General features: G+C 38.9%; 1 protein-coding gene and 1 long non-coding RNA gene across 3 annotated transcripts in view; one reads left to right on the top strand and one right to left on the bottom strand.

Moving 5' to 3' along the window:
• Nucleotides 1-22,252, bottom strand: part of POLH (DNA polymerase eta) — a 40,825-nt gene that overhangs the window by 7,663 nt on the left and 10,910 nt on the right. Inside the window, exons 4-9 of one of the 2 annotated variants that reach the window (XM_030315593.2) lie at nucleotides 20,311-20,528; nucleotides 6,415-6,584; nucleotides 4,590-4,693; nucleotides 3,077-3,196; nucleotides 2,195-2,318; nucleotides 1,594-1,659 (exon numbers count right to left, since the gene is read on the bottom strand). In XM_030315593.2, the coding sequence (XP_030171453.1) occupies nucleotides 1,594-1,659; nucleotides 2,195-2,318; nucleotides 3,077-3,196; nucleotides 4,590-4,693; nucleotides 6,415-6,584; nucleotides 20,311-20,528 (802 nt within the window). The remainder of the gene's footprint in view (nucleotides 1-1,593; nucleotides 1,660-2,194; nucleotides 2,319-3,076; nucleotides 3,197-4,589; nucleotides 4,694-6,414; nucleotides 6,585-20,310; nucleotides 20,529-22,252) is intronic. The other variant, XM_030315595.1, reaches the window with a different exon arrangement.
• The window catches only part of LOC115513988, an 11,889-nt gene continuing 8,354 nt past the window's right edge, over nucleotides 18,718-22,252 (top strand). The window contains exon 1 of the long non-coding RNA XR_003968849.1: nucleotides 18,718-18,989. This is a non-coding gene — a long non-coding RNA (uncharacterized LOC115513988). The remainder of the gene's footprint in view (nucleotides 18,990-22,252) is intronic.

Here is a 22,252-nt window from a genome sequence, read left to right as displayed (position 1 = left end):
TAGTTTGGGATGATTTCTGACAGTATACAGTTGACCTGTAGGACCCCTAGATGCTGAAACATGAGAGAACACATCGAATAATACCATCAGGAAAGTGAAAAAACCCACAGAATGGGAGAAAATATTTGCAAAATAAATATCTGACAAGGGACTTACATAGAGTATAATATATATAGAGAGAGAATATATATATATAATATATACACAGATAGAGAATTTTTAAAACTCAATAATGAAGAGACAACCACTTCGAAAATGGGCAAAGGATCTTGATAAATTTCTCCAAAGAAGATAAGAAAATGGCCAATAAGCACCTGAAAACCACAGTGAGATACCACTTCACACCCACTAGTATGGCTAAAATAAAAACACAGTAACAAAGATAGTAAAATTAATTTTACACTGCTAGGAGTGTAAGTCTGATAGCTCCTCAAAATGCTAAACATAGTTACCATGTGAACCAGCAATTCTAATCCTAGGCATTTACCCAAGAGAAATGAAACATATCTACCCAAAAATCTATACATGCATGTTCACAGCAACATTGTTCGTAACAGCCAAGAAGTAGGAACAACTCAAATTTTCACTCACTGATGAATGGATAAACAAAATATATCCATATAATAGAAATTGTTCATTCATAAAAGGGAAAAAGATACTGATACATGTTACAGTATGAGTGAACCTTGAAAATATGTTAACCAAAAGATTTCAAGCAAGTCAAAAGGCCACATACTGCATTCTTCCACTTATATAAAATGTCCTGAAGAAGTGTATGAAGATAAAGCACAACAACAGTTTCCTAGGGCTAAGTAACTGCTAATGGGTATAGATCTCTTTTCTGGGTGATGACATGTTCTCAAATTGATTGTGGAATAGCTGAACAACTCTGGAATGTCCTAAAACCACTGAGCTGTGTACTGTAAATGGGTGAATTTTATGGTATGTAAAATATCAATAAAGCTATTTGATTTAAAGGAGAGGATAAAGAAACTAATCAGATGTCAAGTCTTTGACTTCATGCGCTGTCTCTAAAACTGCCAGCACTACTTTGTCACGTGGACTGCAAGTTCCAATAATTTACAGTCTAATCCCTGAGTGTCTTATTTAATGGCTTTGTACTCTGATGAAGATCCACTGTATATTCAGGATTGTAGGAGGGGTTAAATAAGGAATATACAAAAGAGTAGAGGCAAATGGCAACGAGGGAGATGGGGTACTCAGATCTTGTGCTGAGTTTTATGAAAGAAAAAAGATTTTTTTTAATTTTTTTTATTTTTGAGAGAGAGAGACAGAGCAGGAGCAGGGCAGAGAGAGAGAGAGAGAGAGGGAGACACAGAATCTGAAACAGGCTCCAGGCTCTGAGCTGTCAGCACAGAGCCTGATGCAGGGCTCAAACTCACAAACTGTGAGATCATGACCTGAGCTGAAGGCGGACGCTCACCCAACTGAGCCACACAGGAGCCCCAAAAGATTTCTTAAAACTTCCTAGTCTGGTATCTTTTTGTATCTTTGTTTCTACTCCTTAAGATACACAACAACTGGTATTTAAATCCCCAAACTCACCCCAAGAATAAAGAAAGAAAGTCTTACATCATTTCGGTCCTTGGTTAGTCTCTCCTCTAGTTCCTGGGCTAATTGCAAAAGCCACCACTGTACCTAAAAAAGTGTTGAGACTTTAATCTTTCATTTAAAAATTCTAGGTTTATTATAGTACGAGATGGAGGATTTGTTCAATTCTCCCACAAATGTAAGTGTGCAATAATGTCTCCCCTATAACCAAGAGATCACAGATCATAGAAATCTTCAGTACTCTGACCTGCCTTAGCTCAAGATTCTCATTTTCTTTTCCTGCTGGAATGCCGTCAGGTGAACTTCAGGCATGTTCCAGCTCTGAGAAAAAAAATAACACACAAGCTTGAGGCATAATATCCCAGGCCTTCCAAGTTATCATCTACCAAAAAAATGAGTAATTCCATTTCAAATTTCAGTCAGTTTCATCTTATTTCTTTTTGGATAGAAAAAATAAATCATGGAAAAAATAATAAGTTTAGTCCATTTTCAACACAAAAAAAGAACTTCATACTTTACAACAGAATGGCCCCGTCTAACTTACTAAACGTTCTGCAGTTACCCAAACCTACCCACTAACCCCCTCAAAAGAGGCAATGTTCTCTCAAGAATGCTTGCCTACCTGTTCCCGAGTAGTCAGAGCTGTCTTTCCTGGGAAGTTCTTGCTGCAGCCAATGGTTTTAGGTATTTTTCTGGGTCTAACTGGATCATGTTCAATCCCACGACACATGGCATATAGCCAAGATCTAATAAAAGCAGGGGAAAAAAGTTTAAGGTGAAAGCAAATGATAATTCTTGTTAAAATAAAATGCCTACATTGCACTACCTTTTTGTCTCCTTCATAGAAATGGAAAAATTTGTCCAGAATTAAGTATACTTCACCTCTGACAGAATCCCTGCCCTTCCCAATGAATGCTAGTGGAATATATTGCCAAGGAGAGGGATACTGGTTGTGCTTTTTAAAGCCAACTCATCATTTGTATTTTTGGAAAAGTGCTGAGCAAGCCACTGATTCATATCCCCAAGTTTTTTGGTATAAGTCTAAATACAAAGATTTTAAGGGAGGGGTGCCTGGGTGGCTCAGGTGGTTAAGTGTCTGACTTCCGCTTAGGCCGTGATCTTCCAGTTCATGGGTTTGAGCCCCACATTGGGCTCGCTGCTGTCAGTGCAGAGCCTGCCTTGGATCCTCTGTCTCCTTCTCTCTCTGCCCCTCCTCCCACACCTCAAGATAAACATTTAAAAAAAGGTTTTAAAGGAATTACCAGCATTTCAGCACACGGAAATGCTCTAAATATCCAAGCCTATCAACCTACTTAGGTAAATGAAAAACTACTCTAGAATGACAGGCCACAGTGACCTAACATTTCAAAGCAAAAGAACCAAAGAAATTATCTCAAGGAACAAATGTTAAAGATAGGTCTAAATTTTACTGGATGCTTTTGTCTGTGTTTGACTTTAGCATCTCCATACAGGTCATGATTGAAAAACATTAGGAATCACTTACCCATTCTTCTCCCCAAAATGACTCTGGAGCTGGGATTCAGTGAACTGGGTCAGTTCACCCATGTATTCCACCCCCAGGATTTCAATGACAGAGGCCCCTAGCTTTCCTCCAAGATTACGGCTAACAAGACAAAGAATTTATAGGTCACATCATAAATATCTGGTTATCAGCAGACATAAGAAATTTTGCTTCTGTAAGTAGCTCTCCACAGGGTTCAGGGACAATGAGAGCACGTACTGCTCCTGTAAACTATTAATTTCCTAGTATAAGACTAGATGATTCAAATACTCTGGGAGTTAGGACCTGGGAAGATTAACAATAGCATAAACAAAAGGTTAAAGTCATTGATTAGTTATCAAAGTCAACTGTATAAAAATTTTTCACTTTTACAGGATCTACTGTCCCATTTAGGGATTAAAATTCCAACCCCAAGACAAATCTTTTTCATGACTAAAACCTTTTATATTTAAGAATATAATGGGGCGCCTGGGTGGCGCAGTCGGTTAAGCGTCCGACTTCAGCCAGGTCACGATCTCGCGGTCCGGGAGTTCGAGCCCCGCGTCAGGCTCTGGGCTGATGGCTCAGAGCCTGGAGCCTGTTTCCGATTCTGTGTCTCCCTCTCTCTCTGCCCCTCCCCCGTTCATGCTCTGTCTCTCTCTGTCCCAAAAATAAATAAAAAAATAAAAAAAAAAAGAATATAATAAAAAGTCTTAAGCTTTGCCTGTAAAGCTTCCTATAATATGTCTTCAACCTACCTTTTCAGTCCTATTTCTATCACTTATCTTCTCCAACATGGTCCAGTTAACCTGGTTTATGTCCCAGCTCACCACAAATACCTTATACTTTCCCCCCTTTCTGTTCAAAACATTATCAAAATCAGAATTGCTCTTCAATTATCATCTGGCAAAATCTCATGCAGTTTTCATAAATGTTTCTCAGATTTCTCTTCTCTGAACTCTGATAACTACCTGTATAACTCATTTAGCAAATATTCATGTACAGTCTTAATAGCACTTTCACTGTTCCTTTGAACTGTCTTGTCCCTTCATCTTGTCCCTTCAACAATAGTGTAAGCCCTTATCAAGGACACACAATTGGTATGCACAGCCTAGTTATTCGTTTATTTGGATTTTTCTCTCATACCTACTTTGGGAGCAGTTTGGTAGCCCTGAACACCTCGGGATGATATTAGAAGAAAAAAAAGAAGTAAAATTCCTATTGGTTTTGTTATTTAGTAACAGACTTGAACAAAAAGGCTAGAAGGAAATTAAAGACACAGCTAAAAATCAGTTCATTTTTTAAAATTCAGGATTAAGTAACTTCCATAGATAATCCAGAATTGAAGGCTCATTAGGAAAAAAAGTCTGTGTTTTTCAAAATTTCCCGTGTTCTCTCTCTTCTACCTTCCTGGTTACCTACATTTTCTTGCTCCAATCTCTCATAAGGGACAGAAGAAACCAGAGTGCTTTCACAAGTACATGAGCGACACTGAAGGTACTCCCTGAATACTTACATTTTGTAGATAGGCATTTGACTGAAGAGCTGTGGGACTGACCCATGTGAGACCAGGGTCTGGCGGTTGGGCTTGTTAAGTCCACAGGCCAGTTTTGCCAGGACCTGGAGCATGGAAAGCATAAAAACTTCGTAACTGTCAACCTCACCCACACAGAGAGCTGGTGAATATTAACATACACATAAAAACACAGGCACAGCTTAAGGGCTGTTACTAATGGTTTCCACATTAAAAACAAAAACAAAACCAGAAACTCAAGACATCTCTAAACCTTGGTGTCCCACAACATCCTCAGTGGAAACTATGACCCACTATCATCATCCTCATTGTTCTTTCCACATTTATTCTCAGTTTCCCTTTGGTCGTTTTTTTTTTTTTTTTTCCATTCCCATCAATTCCTTAAGGTTCTCCCACTTCAAGAGGGGAAAAAGCCCAGAGAAGCTGCAGAGGACACTTACATAAGGTGCATTTCTAGGCATGTGCATATGAAAATGCTGAAACAAACCTGTTTTACCCTACCACATTGATCTACATTTCTTTAAAAAAAATTTTTTTTAATGTTTATTTATTTTTGAGAGACAGAGAGAGACAGAGACAGAGCACAAGTGGGCGAGGGGCAGAGGGAGAGGGAGACAGAGAATCCGAAGCAGGCTCCAGGCTCCAAGCTGTAGCACAGAGCCAGATGCAGGGCTCAAACCCACAAACGATGAGATCATGACCTGAGCCGAAGTCGGACGCTTAACCGACTGAGCCACCCATGTGCCCCTGATTTACATTTCTTGATTAATGGTTAATCCATTTTGAGTCCTAGATTTAACACAGATTACCATAATTCAAGTATCTGTGATAGAGATCTCAAAAATCATCCTCCAATAGCAAACATCTTCTACTAGAAACAAGGCTTCAAAATGGGGGGGGGGGGGGGGAAACAACAAAACAAAAAAACCCAAACCTTAAGTCCCTGAGAACTCTTTTGAAAGAATAAGGTGCTTCAGTGGTATCAGTTCACAAATTATAATTGGTAGGAAAAGTATAAAATCATGCTTTAAATTCACTGGAGAGATTCTCTAGAACTTCTACTAGGCAACATTTAGTCTTGTTCAAATTACTACAATGGGACTTTTGTTTCCCCTCCCTTCACTCAACCGGAAGAAACCTCTAAAACTCTGTGGGATAGTTTGGCAACTTTCCTCTTCTTGGAGGAAGGGGGAAAAGGTAGTAACCAGGGATAATCAGCCACTGCCCAATTATTGAGCCTCGTCAGAAGGGGACAAAGATTCCAGACCCTCACAGCACTTTAAAAAGAAAACCAGTTATTCTGCCCCTATATGATTGACAATTGTCTATTCTCTAAATCAAAATAGGGGTCCAAACTAATAAAATTTTACTATTCCATCTCTCTTATTGTTCTCATTAGAAAGGAGGAAATAGGCAAAAGCAGAAAATACTCAGGCAATTCCACAAAGGAAATGAGATAATTCAGGGATATTCAGCAAGTGAAAAGAAATAGGTTCACATATAAAATGCAAAGACTAACCTCCTCCTTTCCACAGATAGTTCAGTCATTAAGGAAATCTTTTGGATACAACTGTATAAGCATTTTCTGCAAACTTTTCAGCCTGCTTCTTAGGAAAGTGCATGTTTAATGACATTTCCCTTGTTAAGGAATTACGAACGCATTTATTTGGTCCTCAAAATGAATTTTAAATAGAAGCCCATTTCAAAGTGTACATGTAATGATTTAAATGTCCCAGTCATATCCATCCTTGCTGTATTTAACTGCAGATATCTATGTTTCGCCTTGAAACCTATAATTAGCCTTCACCTTATTGTGTGAAATTCCAGCTGAACACTGAAAGCCCGTCTCCCTCTCTATGGCTGCTCTCATTTCCTCCACAATCACTGCTCCAACAGTGAGCTGCAGGTCCGGAGAGGTGGTGTTATCAGTCTGAAGAGAATCAAGCCATTGAAATAAGCCTTGTTTTCGCATCTCCTCTGAAAAATTGAAAGGTTGTATTTAGACATTTTTTTTTTTAGAGTCAGGATTTTATTTGTGTTATCTAATAGAAAAATGCTTCAATTTCAGGGTACTTTAAGAATATACATTTTCACACACACACACACACACAAAATGGCAGTCATTTACAAGATTTCTCAGTACTTAAGAGATCAATTTCTCCTTCCTATCAATTCCAGCAGCCTTAGCTTCAGCATAGGCTGAACCTTATAGTTCTAATATGCAACACATATTGTATATTCATATTGTCTTTCATGATCATTGATTTAAAAGTACATCTGTTTTCTCACTCTGGTTTTCTGGAATTTTCTTCCTCCAACTTTCCCTTGCACACCCCCAAGAATCCTGTTATTTAATTAGAAAATATTCAGAATTAACTCACACTTTAAAATAAATGTATTTATATATTTTTGGAGACTGGTTCTCCTGATGAGTAACTAAAATCCAATCAGAAACACTAGTTTTATTCTTCTGATAAGCTATTGAAATTAGATATAGCTTTGGACTCAGGGCCTTGAAAATATCTTACTATCCAATTTTCAACTAGTCAGTTTTGAGAAAAGCCTAAAAAATGATTATATATAACAAGGGAGGTAGGTATATAGAAAATGCAGACAGGCTGGTTTATTTATTTACTTATTTAAAAAATTGTTTTAAATGTTTATCATTTTTTGAGAGACAGAGCATGAGTGGGGGAGGGGCAGAGAGAGAGGGAGACACAGAATCCAAAGCAGGCTCCAGGCTCCGTGCTGTCGTCAGCACAGAGCCCCACATGGGGCTCAAACCCACAAACCGCGAGATCATGACCTTAACCAAAGTTGGATACTTAACCGAGTCACCCAGGCACTCCTAAATATTTCTTTTTTTTTTTAAGTTTATTTTGAGAGTGAGTGGGGGAGGGGCAGAGAGAGAGAGAGAGAGAGAGAGAGAGAGAATCCAAGCAGGCTCCATGCTGTCAGCACAGAGCCTGACACAGGGCTCCATTCCACAAACGATGAGATCATGACCTAAGCCAAAACCAAGAGTTGGACCCTTAACCAAAAGAGCCACCAGGGTGCCCTAGGAATGCTGGTTTAAAGAGACAGTAATGAGGGGTGCCTGGGTGACTCAGTCATTTAAGCATTCGACTTCGACTCACATCATGGTCTCATGGTTCATGAGTTGAGGCCCCTCACTGGGGCCTTCATTATAGTTTCAAACTATAGTTCACTAAATTTTCTTTTTTTTTTTTAATTTTTTTTCAACGTTTTTTATTTATTTTTGGGACAGAGAGAGACAGAGCATGAACGGGGGAGGGGCAGAGAGAGAGGGAGACACAGAATCGGAAACAGGCTCCAGGCTCCGAGCCATCAGCCCAGAGCCCGACGCGGGGCTCGAACTCACAGACCGCGAGATCATGACCTGGCTGAAGTCGGACGCTTAACCGACTGCGCCACCCAGGCGCCCCTAAATTTTCTAAAAATAACTAAAATCAACCTTTATTATATCTTCCTTCTCAAAGATTCCCTTTCCCAAACAACTCCCTTTTTTAAATAACCATATTTTTAATTTTGTTAATGTTTATTTATTTTGGAGAGAGACAGAGAGTGAGTAGCGGAGGGACAGAGAGAGAGGAAGACACAGGATCTGAAGCAGGCTCCAGGCTCTGAGCTGCCAGCACAGAGCCTGACGTGGGGCTCGAACTCACGAACTGCAAGATCATGACCCAAGCTGAAGTTGGATGCTTAACCGACTGAGCCACCCAGGCACCCCAACAACTCCCTATTTCTATTAAAGGTTTGAAGGTTAAATAATATTGGCTTCCTTTTGCTTTCATTCCCCATTTAGTCAACGAAACCCACTTTAAAACAATTCGCATATCCACCCACCCTATTTTATTCAGGTTTTCTTCATTCTTTCCCAGACCACCTTAACTCCTAAACCACCCTCTCCCTAAATGCATTTTACACAATACCCATGAATGAAATGTTCTCAAATACCAATGTTATCCATCTTATCCCCTGTTGAAAACTGTTAGCTCTCTCATACCTACAGAATAAAGCACCAACTCTAAAAACTGGCATTGAAGACCATCTGGCCTTTTCAATTCATCTTCCACTAATCCCAAATTTATTATATCCTTACAATTTCCTGAATATCCAATGTTTATTCTATTTCCCTGTTCTCACTTCTTAACTCTGTTCTCCCCTTTGCTTAAATAAATCTTATCTATACTTGAGGGCTTATTCAAGTCTCATGTATCATGTGGTCTTCTCCAGCTATTCTAGCTAACTTTGGGGTGCCCCACTAATGTCCTTTAGAACTTTTTAAAAATGCTTATTTATTTTTGAGACGGGGGAGGGGCAGAGAGGGGGGAGACAGAGAATCCGAAGTGGGCTCCGCGCTGTCAGCACAAAGCCCGATAGGGGATTGAACCCATGAACCAGGAGATCATGGCCTGGACCAAAGTCAGATGCTCAACCAACTGTACCACCCAGGAACCCCTAAAGTGTTTTAGCTCTTATCTGTAACACATATAGCATAATTGTTAAAAGAATATTTTGCAGTCAGGCAGTGTTCAAATACTGGCTTTTGAACTTACTATGGGACGTTGAGCAAGTTCTATAATTTTCTAAGATCCAGTTTTGTTGTCTGTGATACGAACATAGTACTGTACCTCATAGGATTGTGAGGTTTTATATACATATATATATATATGTATATATATGTACACATATAGATGCGTACATATATATAATCTTTAATCCTTTAAGAATTAAATTTTAATGTTTTATTCATTTTTGAGAGAGAGAGAGACAGAGCAACGAGCCCAGAGGGGCAGAGAGAGAGGGAGACACAGAATCCAAAGCAGGTTCCAGGCTCTGAGCTGTCAGCACAGAGCCCCATGCAGGGTTCAAACCCATGAACCATGAAATCATGACCTGAGCTAAAGTTGGAGGCTTAACTGATGGAGCCACCTAGGTGCCCCCAAATCTAATCCTTCTTTTAAAACCACCTATTATATGGGGCGCCTGGGTGGCGCAGTCGGTTAAGCGTCCGACTTCAGCCAGGTCACGATCTCGCGGTCCGGGAGTTCGAGCCCCGCGTCAGGCTCTGGGCTGATGGCTCGGAGCCTGGAGCCTGTTTCCGATTCTGTGTCTCCCTCTCTCTCTGCCCCTCCCCCGTTCATGCTCTGTCTCTCTCTGTCCCAAAAATAAATAAACGTTGAAAAAAAAATAAAAAAAATAAAATAAAAAAAAAATAAAACCACCTATTATAGGGGTGCCTGGGCGGCTCCGTCGGTTAAGCATCCGACTTTGGCTCAGGTCATGATCTCACAATTTGTGAACTCAAGCCCCATGTTGGGCTCTGTGCTGACAGCTCAGAGCCTGGAATCTGCTTCCAATTCTGTGTTTCCCTCTCTTTCTGCCCCTCCTTGGCTCACACTCTGTCTCTCTCAAAAATAAACATTAAAAATTTTAACAAAAAATAAAAAATAAACAAACAAAAAATAAAAAATAAAACCACTTATTATAGGGGCACCTGGGTGGCTCAGTCAGTTGAGTGTCTGACTTCTACCCAGGTCATGATCTCACAGTTGGTGGGTTCGAGTCCCGAATCGGGCTCTCTGTTGTCAGCACGGAGCTCACTTTGGATCCTCTGTCTCCCTCTCTCTGCTCCTCTCCTGCTTATATGAGCTTTCTGTCTCTTTCTCTTTCAAAAATAAACATTAAAAATAAATAAACCGCCTATTATTGTTTGGGAAACAAAAAATATGAATTTATTGAAATTGTGAGATTTTCTGGACTCTTTTCTCAACTAGTAGAGCTAAATTTTCTCTGCTTTAGATTTCATTATTGCTCTCCCGGATTAAGTAATGTTACAATCCTGTCACTCTACATCCATGTCAGTTGAAAAGGGCGACAGAAGATAAGCAGCATTTGTTTCCTTCTCTAGTTGGTAAAAATCTATACAACTTTGGTTTTTCTCTGATACACTAAAGTGGACTAGGGGGAAAAGATTCAGGCAGTTTTTGGTATAAAATGCCCACTAGAACTGAAAGACTTTCCTTTCCTATTGAATTATCTGGGTAGCTTTGTGGAAACCAACTGACCAAAACTGTGGGGATCTGTTTGCACACTTCCTATTCTGTACCATTGATCTGTCTCCTCTTACACCAATACTACACTGCCCTAGTTACTATAAGGTTATAATTAAATATTTTTTAAGTTTATTTATTTTGAGAGAGAGAAACACACACACACACACACACACACACACACACACACGTGGGGAAGGGGCAGATAGCAAGAATCCCAAGCAGGCTCCATGATGTCAGTGCACAGCCTGACCCAGGGCTCAGTCCCATGAACTGTGAGATCATGAGCCAAAATCAAGAGTCGGATGCTTAACCGACTGTGCCACCCAGGTGCCCCTAATAACTTTTAAAACCAGGTAGTGTTTAAGTCTTCCAACTTAGTTCTTTTTCAAAGTTGTTTGGCTATCCCCACATCCTTTGCATTTTCATACAGATTTTCAAATCAGTTTGTCAATTTCTACAAAATCCTGCTGAGATTCTAGAAGGGAAAACAATGAATCTCTAGGTCAATGTGGGGAGACTTGAGCTCTAATATTTACTATTTAGTCTTTTGATCCATGAGCATGGTATGTCTCTCCATTGATTTCGTCTTTTTTACTTTCTCAGGAATGTTTTGTAGTTTTCACTGAACTAGTTTTTCATATATACGTATATACATATATGTGTGTGTATATATATATATATATATACATTTCACAGTACATATTCATATACATATATATATATATTTTTTTTTAAGTATTCATTTTTGAGAGAGAGTGCATGAGAGGTGGAAGAGCAGAGAGAGGGAGACACAGAATCTGAAGCAGACTCCAGGCTGTTCCAGCCTGACACGGGGCTCAAACTCACGAACCGTGAGATCATGACCTGAGCTGAAGTCAGACGTTTAACTAACTGAGCCACTCAGGCGTCCCTTCACATATATATTTCTAATAATTTCGTAATTGTAATGCTATTGCAAATAACATTGCTTTTAAATTTCAAATTCTCATCTAAAATTTTAGTGTATAGAATTGCTATTGATTTTTGCATACTGACTTTGTCACCTGCAACCTTGCTAATCTCACTTACTGTATTTTTTTAGGGCGGGGTGTAGATCCTTTAGGATTTTCTACAAACACGGTCATGACACCTACAAACAAAGTTTACCTCTTCTTTCACATCTGAATTAGCTTTTATTCCCTCTTCTGTTCTGATTACACCATCTTGTACCTCCAGTGCAATGATGAACAGAAGACTGAGCACTGATGACTTGTGCCAAAACTTGGGGTTAAACTGATAAACCTCTACCTAGACTCCACAACTCCAGAAACCAAAACTACAAAAGAGAAGTTCCTGCACTGATAATAAGTATGCCCTCCTCTGTGCTATGAGCTGATTGGTGTCTTCCAAGCTCCCTCTGGTTGTTGGTAGAATTTGGTTTCCATTTTCTTTCTGGCTGTCAGCAGTGGGCCAATATCAGAGCCTAGCCATGAGGGCCTTCTCCAAAGGCCCTCTCACAACATAGCAGCTTACTTCTTCAAAGCCAGCAGGGGGTCCCACCAACCCCTGCAACTCTCATCATTAAAAAGGGTTTATAATTTTATTTATTTTTATTTTAGAGAGAGTGTATGCAAGTAAGGGAGAGGGGCAGAGAGAGAGAGAGAGTGAGTGAGAGAGAGAGAGAGGAGAATCTTAAGCAGGCTCCACGCTCAGCATGGAGCTATTACAGGGCTCACTCCCACGACCCTGGGATCATGACCTGAGCCAAAATCTAGAGTTGGAATGGATGCTCAACCGAGCCACCCAGGCACACCAAGGTTTATGATTTCTTGTACTATTACCCAACTGCTTCACATCCTGGGCATTCAAAACATGTTCAATATATGCTTTAAATGAAATATATTAAGACCAAAGGGAGGAGAAAACTAAGGCATTCCTTAGCTAATACAAACTAGTTCCAAAATGGCCCTGAAGGGAAAGTTTTCACTCTGGCAGTTTTTGAGTATTATCTTTAAGTAATCCTACCACTTAAACTTTCCATGCATGTAACTATTTCAGAAACAGAAAATACAAAGTTGCAAACGCAGTATGGCTGAGCAGGACTGCTAGCTTTGAATTAAGGGGCAGGATGGGAGAGTTGAACAGAAACTTCAGTTATCAAAATATCACAAGCGCCTGGCTTCTTTTCCTAGGTTTGAAATATGCCACATCCATGAAAAACAATTTCTGGAAGATTATATGCACTTAGATAAGCTAATTTCTGTTACCAGTTTTTTGGTTGCACACATCATATGAAGACTCAGGAATACAATATGAAATATAAACCATTTACTAGACATTATACTGTTCTGAGCACTATAAATAAAAAAATGGTATCACTCCATCTGGAAACTAAATACTTAAACTGGACACACTAAGGCAACAGATACATAAGACATACAGAAATAAACATTGGCATTTTTAATAAAAATGTACATAGGTAAGAAAGATGGGTATAGAAGAAAGAGGAACATGTCCATTTGAGTTGAAGTAAACATTTTCCACCAGTGAAGGTATACACCATCATCTTCAGTCGGAGAGCTCTTTAACAATGAGTTGCAGCCAAAAATACCAATATAATGTGTAATAACACGTCTTATTCTGAGGTATGTGGGTTTCAGAGGGTCTGTGAATCTCCTGAAAACTGCACACACAATTGTCTTATGTGTAGATATGCATTTTTCTGAGGCACGCAAGGGTCAACAAGCTTTCAAAAATTTTTCAAAAGGGGATACAGCCCTCAAAAAACCCTTAAAGACTTAATGCCTTAAACCATTATAAACCAATTCCAAGTGTTTTAAAGCATTAGACACACAGCAAGATGTGGTACACAAAGTTAAGACCAAAGAAAAACCTTCCTTATTATGACCGTTAAATTTCTGACTCAGGTCCCAAAATAATAAAGAAAATCAGGACATATTTCATCGAATGTTTATGTACCATAACTCTGCCTCCTTTAAGTGGCACAATTTTTATTGTCCATGTATTGCCCTGAAAGAACTGAAGGATATGCAGCCTCCAGCTTATAAACTCTGCTATAATTCCTTAATGGTCTTTCTCACAAGCTTCCCTAGTAGAACAAGCAGTTCTACTACTGCCCTTCAATACAACATATTAAAGGCATATCCTACAACTGTTCAACAGCAAAAAGAAACTTTACATCTTATGTCTCATTTTAAAACATGGAACCCGTGGGAAATTCACCACTTTAACCAGAAGTAAGCTAAACACTCTTGGACCTTTTTCTGGGAAAATCTGTATTGTTTCTACAAGTAATCACAGACTGCCTTAATGTCCTCCGCCCCAGAAGCTAACTTGCTATAATATGGTATCCAGACAGTTTCCTTTTGGTTAATGGCCACCATTCAAAATGTTTTACTGAAAGAGCACTTACAAGAATAATGTTACAAAATAATAGTTGTAAAAGTACCAATGTTCATGTTACAAATGAAGGGGAGATCCACTGTTTTGAAGAGAGCTATTATGAAAAGTATTAGAAAATGTCTAGGAAAAACTGTAGATACCCTGTTCAAAAAACCTCTAAATGCCAATTGTTTTGTTCTGTAAGATCCAGCTGAATTCAAGTTTCATAATATCTGATTTAAAACATTTAAGACCCAGGGGTGCCTCGGTGGCTCAGTTGGTTAAGTGTCCGACTTCAGCTCAGGTTATGACCTGATGGTTTCATGAATTTGAGCCCCATGTCAGGCTCTGTGCACTGACTGTGTGGAGCCTGCTTGGGATTCCTCTCTCCCTCTCTTTGCGACTTTCCCGCTTGCACCCTCTCTCAAAAAAAAAAAAAAAAAAAAAAAATTTAAGACCCAGATCCTCTTAGATCTGGTATCTAGAAATATTACAATCCAATATTACCACAAAAGCAAATTTTCATTGCCTTAATTTTATTTTTTAAGAGCATCTTTTTAAATGTTTATTTTTGGGAGAGAGAGTGTGTGCATGTGTGTGCGTGCGTGTGTGCAAGCAGGGGAGAAGCAGAGAGAGGAAGACAGAGAATCTGAAGCAGGCTCCATGCTGTCAGCGGAAAAGCCCTTCGTGGGGCCAGAACCCTTGAACCATGAGATCATGACCTCAGCAGAAGTTGGACACTCAACTAACTGAGCAATTCAGGTGCCTTGCCTTAATTTTACTTTATTTAAGAAAGTATTTTTAACCATTGAATACATTTTACTTATCAAAAGCATTTTCATGCAGATTACAGGCATACCTTGTTTTATTGTATCTTGCTTCAATGTGCTTTATAGATACTGCATTTTTTAAAAAACTGAGTACTTGTATCAACCCTGTCAAGTAAATCTATTGGCACCATTTTCCAAACAGCATTTGCTCACTTTGTGTCTCTAAATCACTTTTTGGTAATTCTCACAATTATCTCAAACTTTTTCATTATTGTTTTATTTGTTATGGTGATCTGGAATCAGTGATTGTAACTTCCTGAAAGCTCAGATGGTTAGCATTTCTTAGCAATAAAGCTTTTTAAAATTAAGGTATGTTCTTCTTAAAGATCTAATGGTATTGTATCCCCAATAGATTACAGTATAGTAAACAAAACTTCCCTATGCACTAGGAAACCAAAAAAATTAATTTGACTCAATTTACTGAGATACTTGCTTTATTGTGGATGGTCTGTAACCAAACACAAAATATCTCTGACATATGCCTACATATCAAAAGTTTTTGTCAGATAGGTAAATGAAGCTGAATTTAAAAAAACAAAAATCACTTATCACTCCCCTACACATCTACCAAGTATAAAATAAAGAAAAAAGTAAAACAATAGCAATAAAAAATTAAAGCATTTATGAACATAACAAATGAATGCACAAGACCTTTATAAAAAACATAAAGCTTTAATAAAGATATAATTGGATACTCACATAATAAAAGGAATTTGATCCCTCTCTCACACACACAATGGATTATAAATGAAAAGCAGAATAAAGCTTCTAGAAAAGACAACAGAATTGCTTCATAACCTTGAGGTAGGTAAGTATTTCTTAAACAGGACATAAAAAATATTGTCCATAAAGAACAAAAAAAAAATACATGGACCAAATTAAAATCAAGAACCTTTCTGTTTCATCAAAAGCCACCAGTGATAGAGTGAAAAACAAGTCACTGACCAGAAGGTATTTGCAATATATTTATATGCAATATAATAATACATCATAATATATGCAAATAAATATGCAATATATTTAATAAAGGATTCATTTCAGATTATATAAAGAAGTCCTATAGATGGAGATAAGACAATCCAACAAAAAAAAATGAGCAAATGATTTAAAGAGGTACTTAATGAAAGAAGATATCTAAATGGTCAATACATTTAAAGGTGGTCAACTTCATTAAGACCAGGGACATACAAACTAAAACCACTGATATCACTACACACCCATCAAAATGGCTAAAATGCAAAAGAGAAAAAAAAAAAAAAAAAGCATGTGCTGAAAAGCATGTGAAACAACTGGAATTTTCATATATGCTACTAGTGAGATTATAAATTGGTACAACCAGGGACACCTGGGTGGCTCAGTTGGTTGAGCGTCTGACTCTTGGTTTTAGCTCAGGTCATGATCTCAGGGTTTGTGGGCTTGAGCCCTGCATCCAGCTCTGTGCTGGCAGCGTGGAGCCTGCTTGAGATTCTCTCTCTCCCTCTCTCTCTCTCTGCCCATCCCCCACTCATGCTGTGTCTCTCTCAAACAAATAAACTTTAACATTTACTCATTTTTTTGAGAGACAGAGACAGAGCACGAGTGGGGGACAGGCACAGAGAGAGGGAGACAGAATCTGAAGGAGGCCCCAGGTTCTGAGCTGCTGGCACAGAGCCCGATATGGGGCTCGAACCCACGAACTGTGAGATCATGACCTGAGCCAAAGTTGGATGCTTAAGCAACCAAACCACCCAGGCGCCCCTCAAACAAATAAACTTAAAAAATAAGTAAATAAATTGGTACAACCATTTTGGGTAACTGTTTGGCAGTTAAGTACCTACTAAAGCTGACTATAAGCAAACTAAAGCTGATTTTAGGTAAATCCTACAATTAAACACTTCTAGTCCTATACCCAACAGAAATCATACATTTGTTCACCAAAAGACATTTACAAGAATATTCACAGCAGCACTATTCTTAGTAGCCCCAAAATGGAAACAACCCAAATATCCATCAATTATAGAATGGATAATTTGTGATATACTCATGTAATTCAATACTACACAGCAATGAAAGTAAACAAACTCAACTACATACAACAGAACGGATGAATCTCACAATGTTGACCAAATGAGGCCAGAATCAAGTATATATTGCATGATTTCAATTTTATAAAGTTCAAAAATAAGCTAAATAGAAATAAGGACAATGGTTACTGTAGGAAGGGGAGAGGAATGGATAGTGTCTGGAAGTGTAGGCAGGTGTGCCTTTTAGGATTCTGGTTTTGGTTTTGATTTGGATGCTACTTACAAATGGGGGTTTATTTTGTGAAAATTAGCCAAGGTGCACTTACAATTTGTGCACTTGATGTGTATTACATCAATTAAAAGTGCAGATGAGAAAAAAAAGAAAATATACTGGATTCCAGATCTCAGAGGAAGTAAAAATATTATAACAGATAAAATAAATAATTTTAACTTAAAAAAAAATAATTAGGGGCGCCTGGGTGGCGCAGTCGGTTAAGCGTCCGACTTCAGCCAGGTCACGATCTCGCGGTCCGTGAGTTCGAGCCCCGCGTCAGGCTCTGGGCTGATGGCTCAGAGCCTGGAGCCTGTTTCCGATTCTGTGTCTCCCTCTCTCTCTGCCTCTCCCCCGTTCATGCTGTGTCTCTCTCTGTCCCAAAAATAAATAAACGTTGAAAAAAAAAATTAAAAAAAAAAAATAATAATTAAAAGGGACACAACTGAAGACCTAAAAAATTCAGTGATATGTTTACGGATGGCAAAAGTTAACATTAACATAACTATTCTCTCTAAATATATAAATTCAATGTAATCCTATCAAGATTTTTTGAGGAATTCAACTATTGTATTCTAAAATGCACAGTGAATAACAAATACATGTATAGGTAAGACAAGTTTGGAAAGCAAAAGCAGAGGGACATCCTTATCAAATAGAACATACTACAAAGAGTAAAAAAAACAAACAAACAAACAATGTGTTTCTGGAGCAGGAGCAGAGAGACAAATGGGATACTACAGAAACTGACCCACTTCTACATGGGAAGTTGAGAAAGAATGGATTATTTAATACGTAATTGTCAGGAAATTATTATAATAGTAATTATATTATTATATGGTGGCTCAGTCGATTAAGCGTCTGACTTCAGCTCAGGACATGATCTCATGGTTCAGGAGTTCAAGCCCCACATCAGGTGAGTTTGAGCCCCGCTTCGGGTGAATTTGAGTCCTGCTCCAGGTGAGCTCGAGCCCCACTCTGGGCTCCACACTCTCTCTCCCTCTCTCTCTGCACCTTGTGGGATTCTTTCTCTCTCTCTGCCCCTCATTCACTTGTGCTCTCTCTCAAAAAAAAAAAAAAAAAAAAAAAAATTTTTTTTTAAATAATATAAATAAGATTTTTATAAAATCAAATAAAAAGGTTGAACTCCATATGGCCAAAAGACCTAAAAAAAATTACAAGGCAAACAGAAGTGTAGAAAAGGTCTTTGTGAACTTCTAGTAGAAATGGATATCTAAAACAAGATTCAAGATGCACAAAAGATAAGGTGAAAAAAATGTTGGACTAAAAGAATCGTGTTCAACAAAGTACAGCATAAACAAAGTTAATGGATGACAGATTTGGGAGAAGATATTTGCAGTGTCAAAAATAGACAAGACACTAATAACTGCAATATATGAGGAACTCTTGCAAAAAAAAAAGGCAGGAAATCCAATGATAAATTGGGTAAAGATTATAAATAAGCAATTCACAAAGGTATAAACTAGCAATATACGAAGAAACGCTCAACCTCAACTAGTAAATAGAGAAATATAAATTTAAACAAACTGAAAACATGAAATAAAATTTCATATTTTTACTTTTCTACTTATCCCAAATCTGTCATCCATTAACTTTGTTTATGCTACACTTTGTTGAACCACTTTGCTGTTTAAAGGCCTTTTTTTTAAGTTTATTTATTTATTTTTAGTAATCTCTACACCCAATGTGGGGCTTGAACTCACAACCCTGAGATCAATCGTCACATCACATGCTCTTCCGACTGAGCCAGCCAGGAGCTCCTTATGAAATACTACCTTATTATAGCCATCATATTGGTGAGTACTTTTAACCATTCAAAAATACCAGCTGCTGGCAAGAAGATGAGGGCAACAGGAATTCTTGTGTACTACAGGCATGGGGTAACCATTGATAGCCACTCTGGGGAATGATTTGGCAGTATTTAGTGAAACAATGTATGCGTATGCCTTATGACCTAGCAGTCCACTCCTGACAACATTTTCAGAAAAACCTCTGCATAGGTCCAAAAGAGGATGAATGAGGACATTTATCAAATAAATATTAAAAAAAATTAAAAGTAACAAATGAATTAATAGCTAGGAGAATTGTCTGTAACTACCATAGATCCATACCATGGATCATGCTGTAATTAAAAGCAATCAATTACACATAAATACAACTACATGGAAAGACCTATAAAATCACCACTAAAGGAAAATTAAGAAAAGGAATGGAATCTACACTATATGTTAATGATACTGGAATTAAAATTAAAAAATTAGTAAAGTAAGAATGAAATCTATAAGATAATACTATCTTATAATTAAAGAGCACAAATTTTTTTTTTTAATTTTTTTTTTTTAACATTTATTTATATTTGAGACAGAGAGAGACAGAGCATGAACGGGGGAGGGGCAGAGAGAGAGGGAGACACAGAATCGGAAGCAGGCTCCAGGCTCCGAGCCATCAGCCCAGAGCCCGATGTGGGGCTCGAACTCACGGACTGCGAGATCGTGACCCGGGCCGAAGTCGGACGCTTAACCGACTGAGCCACCCAGGCGCCCCAAAGAGCACAAATTTTAAAAGTACACACATAAAGCAACACTGTGTAATTTATAAAGACATATACAAATTTAAGAAAATATACCAAATACATCAGTGGGTGCCAGAGGGAGAGTTAGATAGGGAGGGGGAAATCACTATGAAAGTGAAAGTAAGGAAAATAAAATGAGACCCTGAAGAGTCCACTGATATTTTTCACTCTAAATTGATCAGAAATTCTGAGTGACTCAACTCCCTGTCCTTGAGGTCCCCCTTAAAAAACTTAGATGATGAAGAAACCAAGTTACAACAGTATAAGTTAACCTACAAATGACAGAAGTGCTCAGTCTACTGATAACTCTAACCTGCTCTAGTGATATCTAAAGAGAAACTTGATTTCATACAGATTTCACAGCTTCTCAACATCCATATACCTGAAAAGATAAAAGAATTTGTATATCCTTCCTTGTCAGTCCTTGTGATTCATTCAGGTTGTAGTGTAAGTTTCCTTTCAATCAATCCAAGAAGGATCAGCGTGACCAAGCAAAGCAGGTTCCAAAGGCAGGAAGCAGAAGCAATACGATGCTATGGAAGTACCTTTCTGATCAGTCCCTTCTGCTGTTGTAGGGCCTTGGGGCAACCCTTCAATGTAGGTGGTTGGCAACAAGTCGGCCGAGATAGGTTGACCTTGTAGCTTTTGTAGTCTCTCATGTACAGCACTGGTCAGGTCTACATAAGCCTCATCGATGCTGCCACGTTCAATCCCAGCAAAACGAGACATTACCCCCATCACTTCCACACTGGCTTCCCGGTACCTAAAAAGTATAAGGATTGTTATATATGTAGGCAATAAATGAACACAACAATTGAGATAGTCAGCCCCATCCCCTCCATCTCATAATGGAATCATCATATACATAACCAATGTAAGATCTCCTTTTTTTTTTTAATGTTTATTTATTTATTTTCATTTTTGAGACAGAGGGAGACAGCATTAGCAGGGGAGAGGCAGAGAGAGAGGGAGACACAGAATCAGAAGCATGCTCCAGGCTCCGGAGCTGTCAGCACAGAGCCTGACGCGGGGCTCAAACTCGTCAACTTCAAGATCATGACCCAAGGCAAAGTTGGACGCTCAACCGACTGAGCCACCCAGGTGCCCCTGTAAGATCTCCTTAAAGAGAGGAATGGCTTGGCAGATGAAGTGGTCAATGCGCAGGCAGATGGTCAGTAACAGAAGCAAAGAAAAAGAAGCAGCACAGAGGCAAACATTTTTAGTGTGACTCTAGCACTATGAAGGTGGAAAGTGTCCAGACCATGAATGTGTTTACGTGACAAGGATCTCTCCAAAGATGAAAGAAATGCTTCAAACTTGTTTAACTACATTTTACTAAGATCACCTACTCTTTCTGTTATTTTCATATATCTACCATGTAGTATTCTGCTTCAACTTTTGTCTTCAAATATGAGATTTACAGGAAACACTGCCCTGATCCCTGAACCCAAGTATTTGGTCTTCCTCAAGATAGCATTTCTCAATATATATATATGTATATATATATGTGTGTGTGTATATATATATGTATACACACATATATATTTGTATACACACATATATATACACATATATGTTAATATGTTGAGAGGGAGAGAGAAAGAGAGAGAGGGGTCATAAGTGAGGGGCAAAGAGAGAGAAAATCCTTTAAGGGGCGGGGGGGGGAGGGAGGGAGGAGGGGGAGAGAGGGAGAGAGAGAGAGGGAGGGAGAGGGAGGGGGAGAGAGAGAGAGAGGGAGGGAGAGAGAGAGAGGGAGGGAGAGAGAGAGAGAGGGAGGGAGGGGGGAGAGAGAGAGAGGGAGGGAAGGAGGGGGGAAAGAGAGAGAGAGAGAGGGAGAGAGAGAGAGAGAGAGAGAGGAGAGGGAGAGAGAGAGAGAGAGGGAGAGAGGGAGAGAGAGGGAGGGAGGGAGAAAGAGGGGGGGAGAGAGAGAGAGAGAGAGAGAGAGAGAGAGAGAGAGAGAGAGAGAGAGAAAGTGGGGCTCACCCGAAGCAAGGCACGAGCTCATCTGATGTGGGACTCAAACTCACTAACTGTGAGATCATGACCTGAGCCAAAATCAGATACTTAATGACTGAGCCACCCAGGTTCCCACACTATATATTTTCAAGTTTTATTTATTTTAGGTAATCTCTACACCCAATGCAGGGCTCGAATTCACGACCCCAAGATCAAAAGTCTTCTGACAGCCAGCCAGGAGCCCCAGTGTTTCTCACTATAAATTAACAATGTGACATTGAAGACTTTAAGACACAGAACAGATGAACACAAGGGGAAGGGAAGCAAAAATAATATAAAAACAGGGAGGGGGACAAAACATAAGAGACTCTTAAATATGGAGAACAAACACAGGGTTACTGGAGGGGCTGTGGGAGGGGGGATGGGCTAAATGGGTAAGCGGTATTAAGGAATCTACTCCTGAAATCACTGTTGCACTATATGCTAACTTGGATGTAAATTTAAAAAATTAAATTAAAAAAAATTTTTTTT

The sequence above is a fragment of the Lynx canadensis genome, chromosome B2 (genome assembly GCF_007474595.2).
Source record: "Lynx canadensis isolate LIC74 chromosome B2, mLynCan4.pri.v2, whole genome shotgun sequence".
In the NCBI taxonomy this organism is placed as follows: domain Eukaryota; kingdom Metazoa; phylum Chordata; class Mammalia; order Carnivora; family Felidae; genus Lynx; species Lynx canadensis.
The sequence above is the reverse complement of the archived record's forward strand: the minus strand, read 5'-3'. Positions and strand labels throughout refer to the sequence as shown.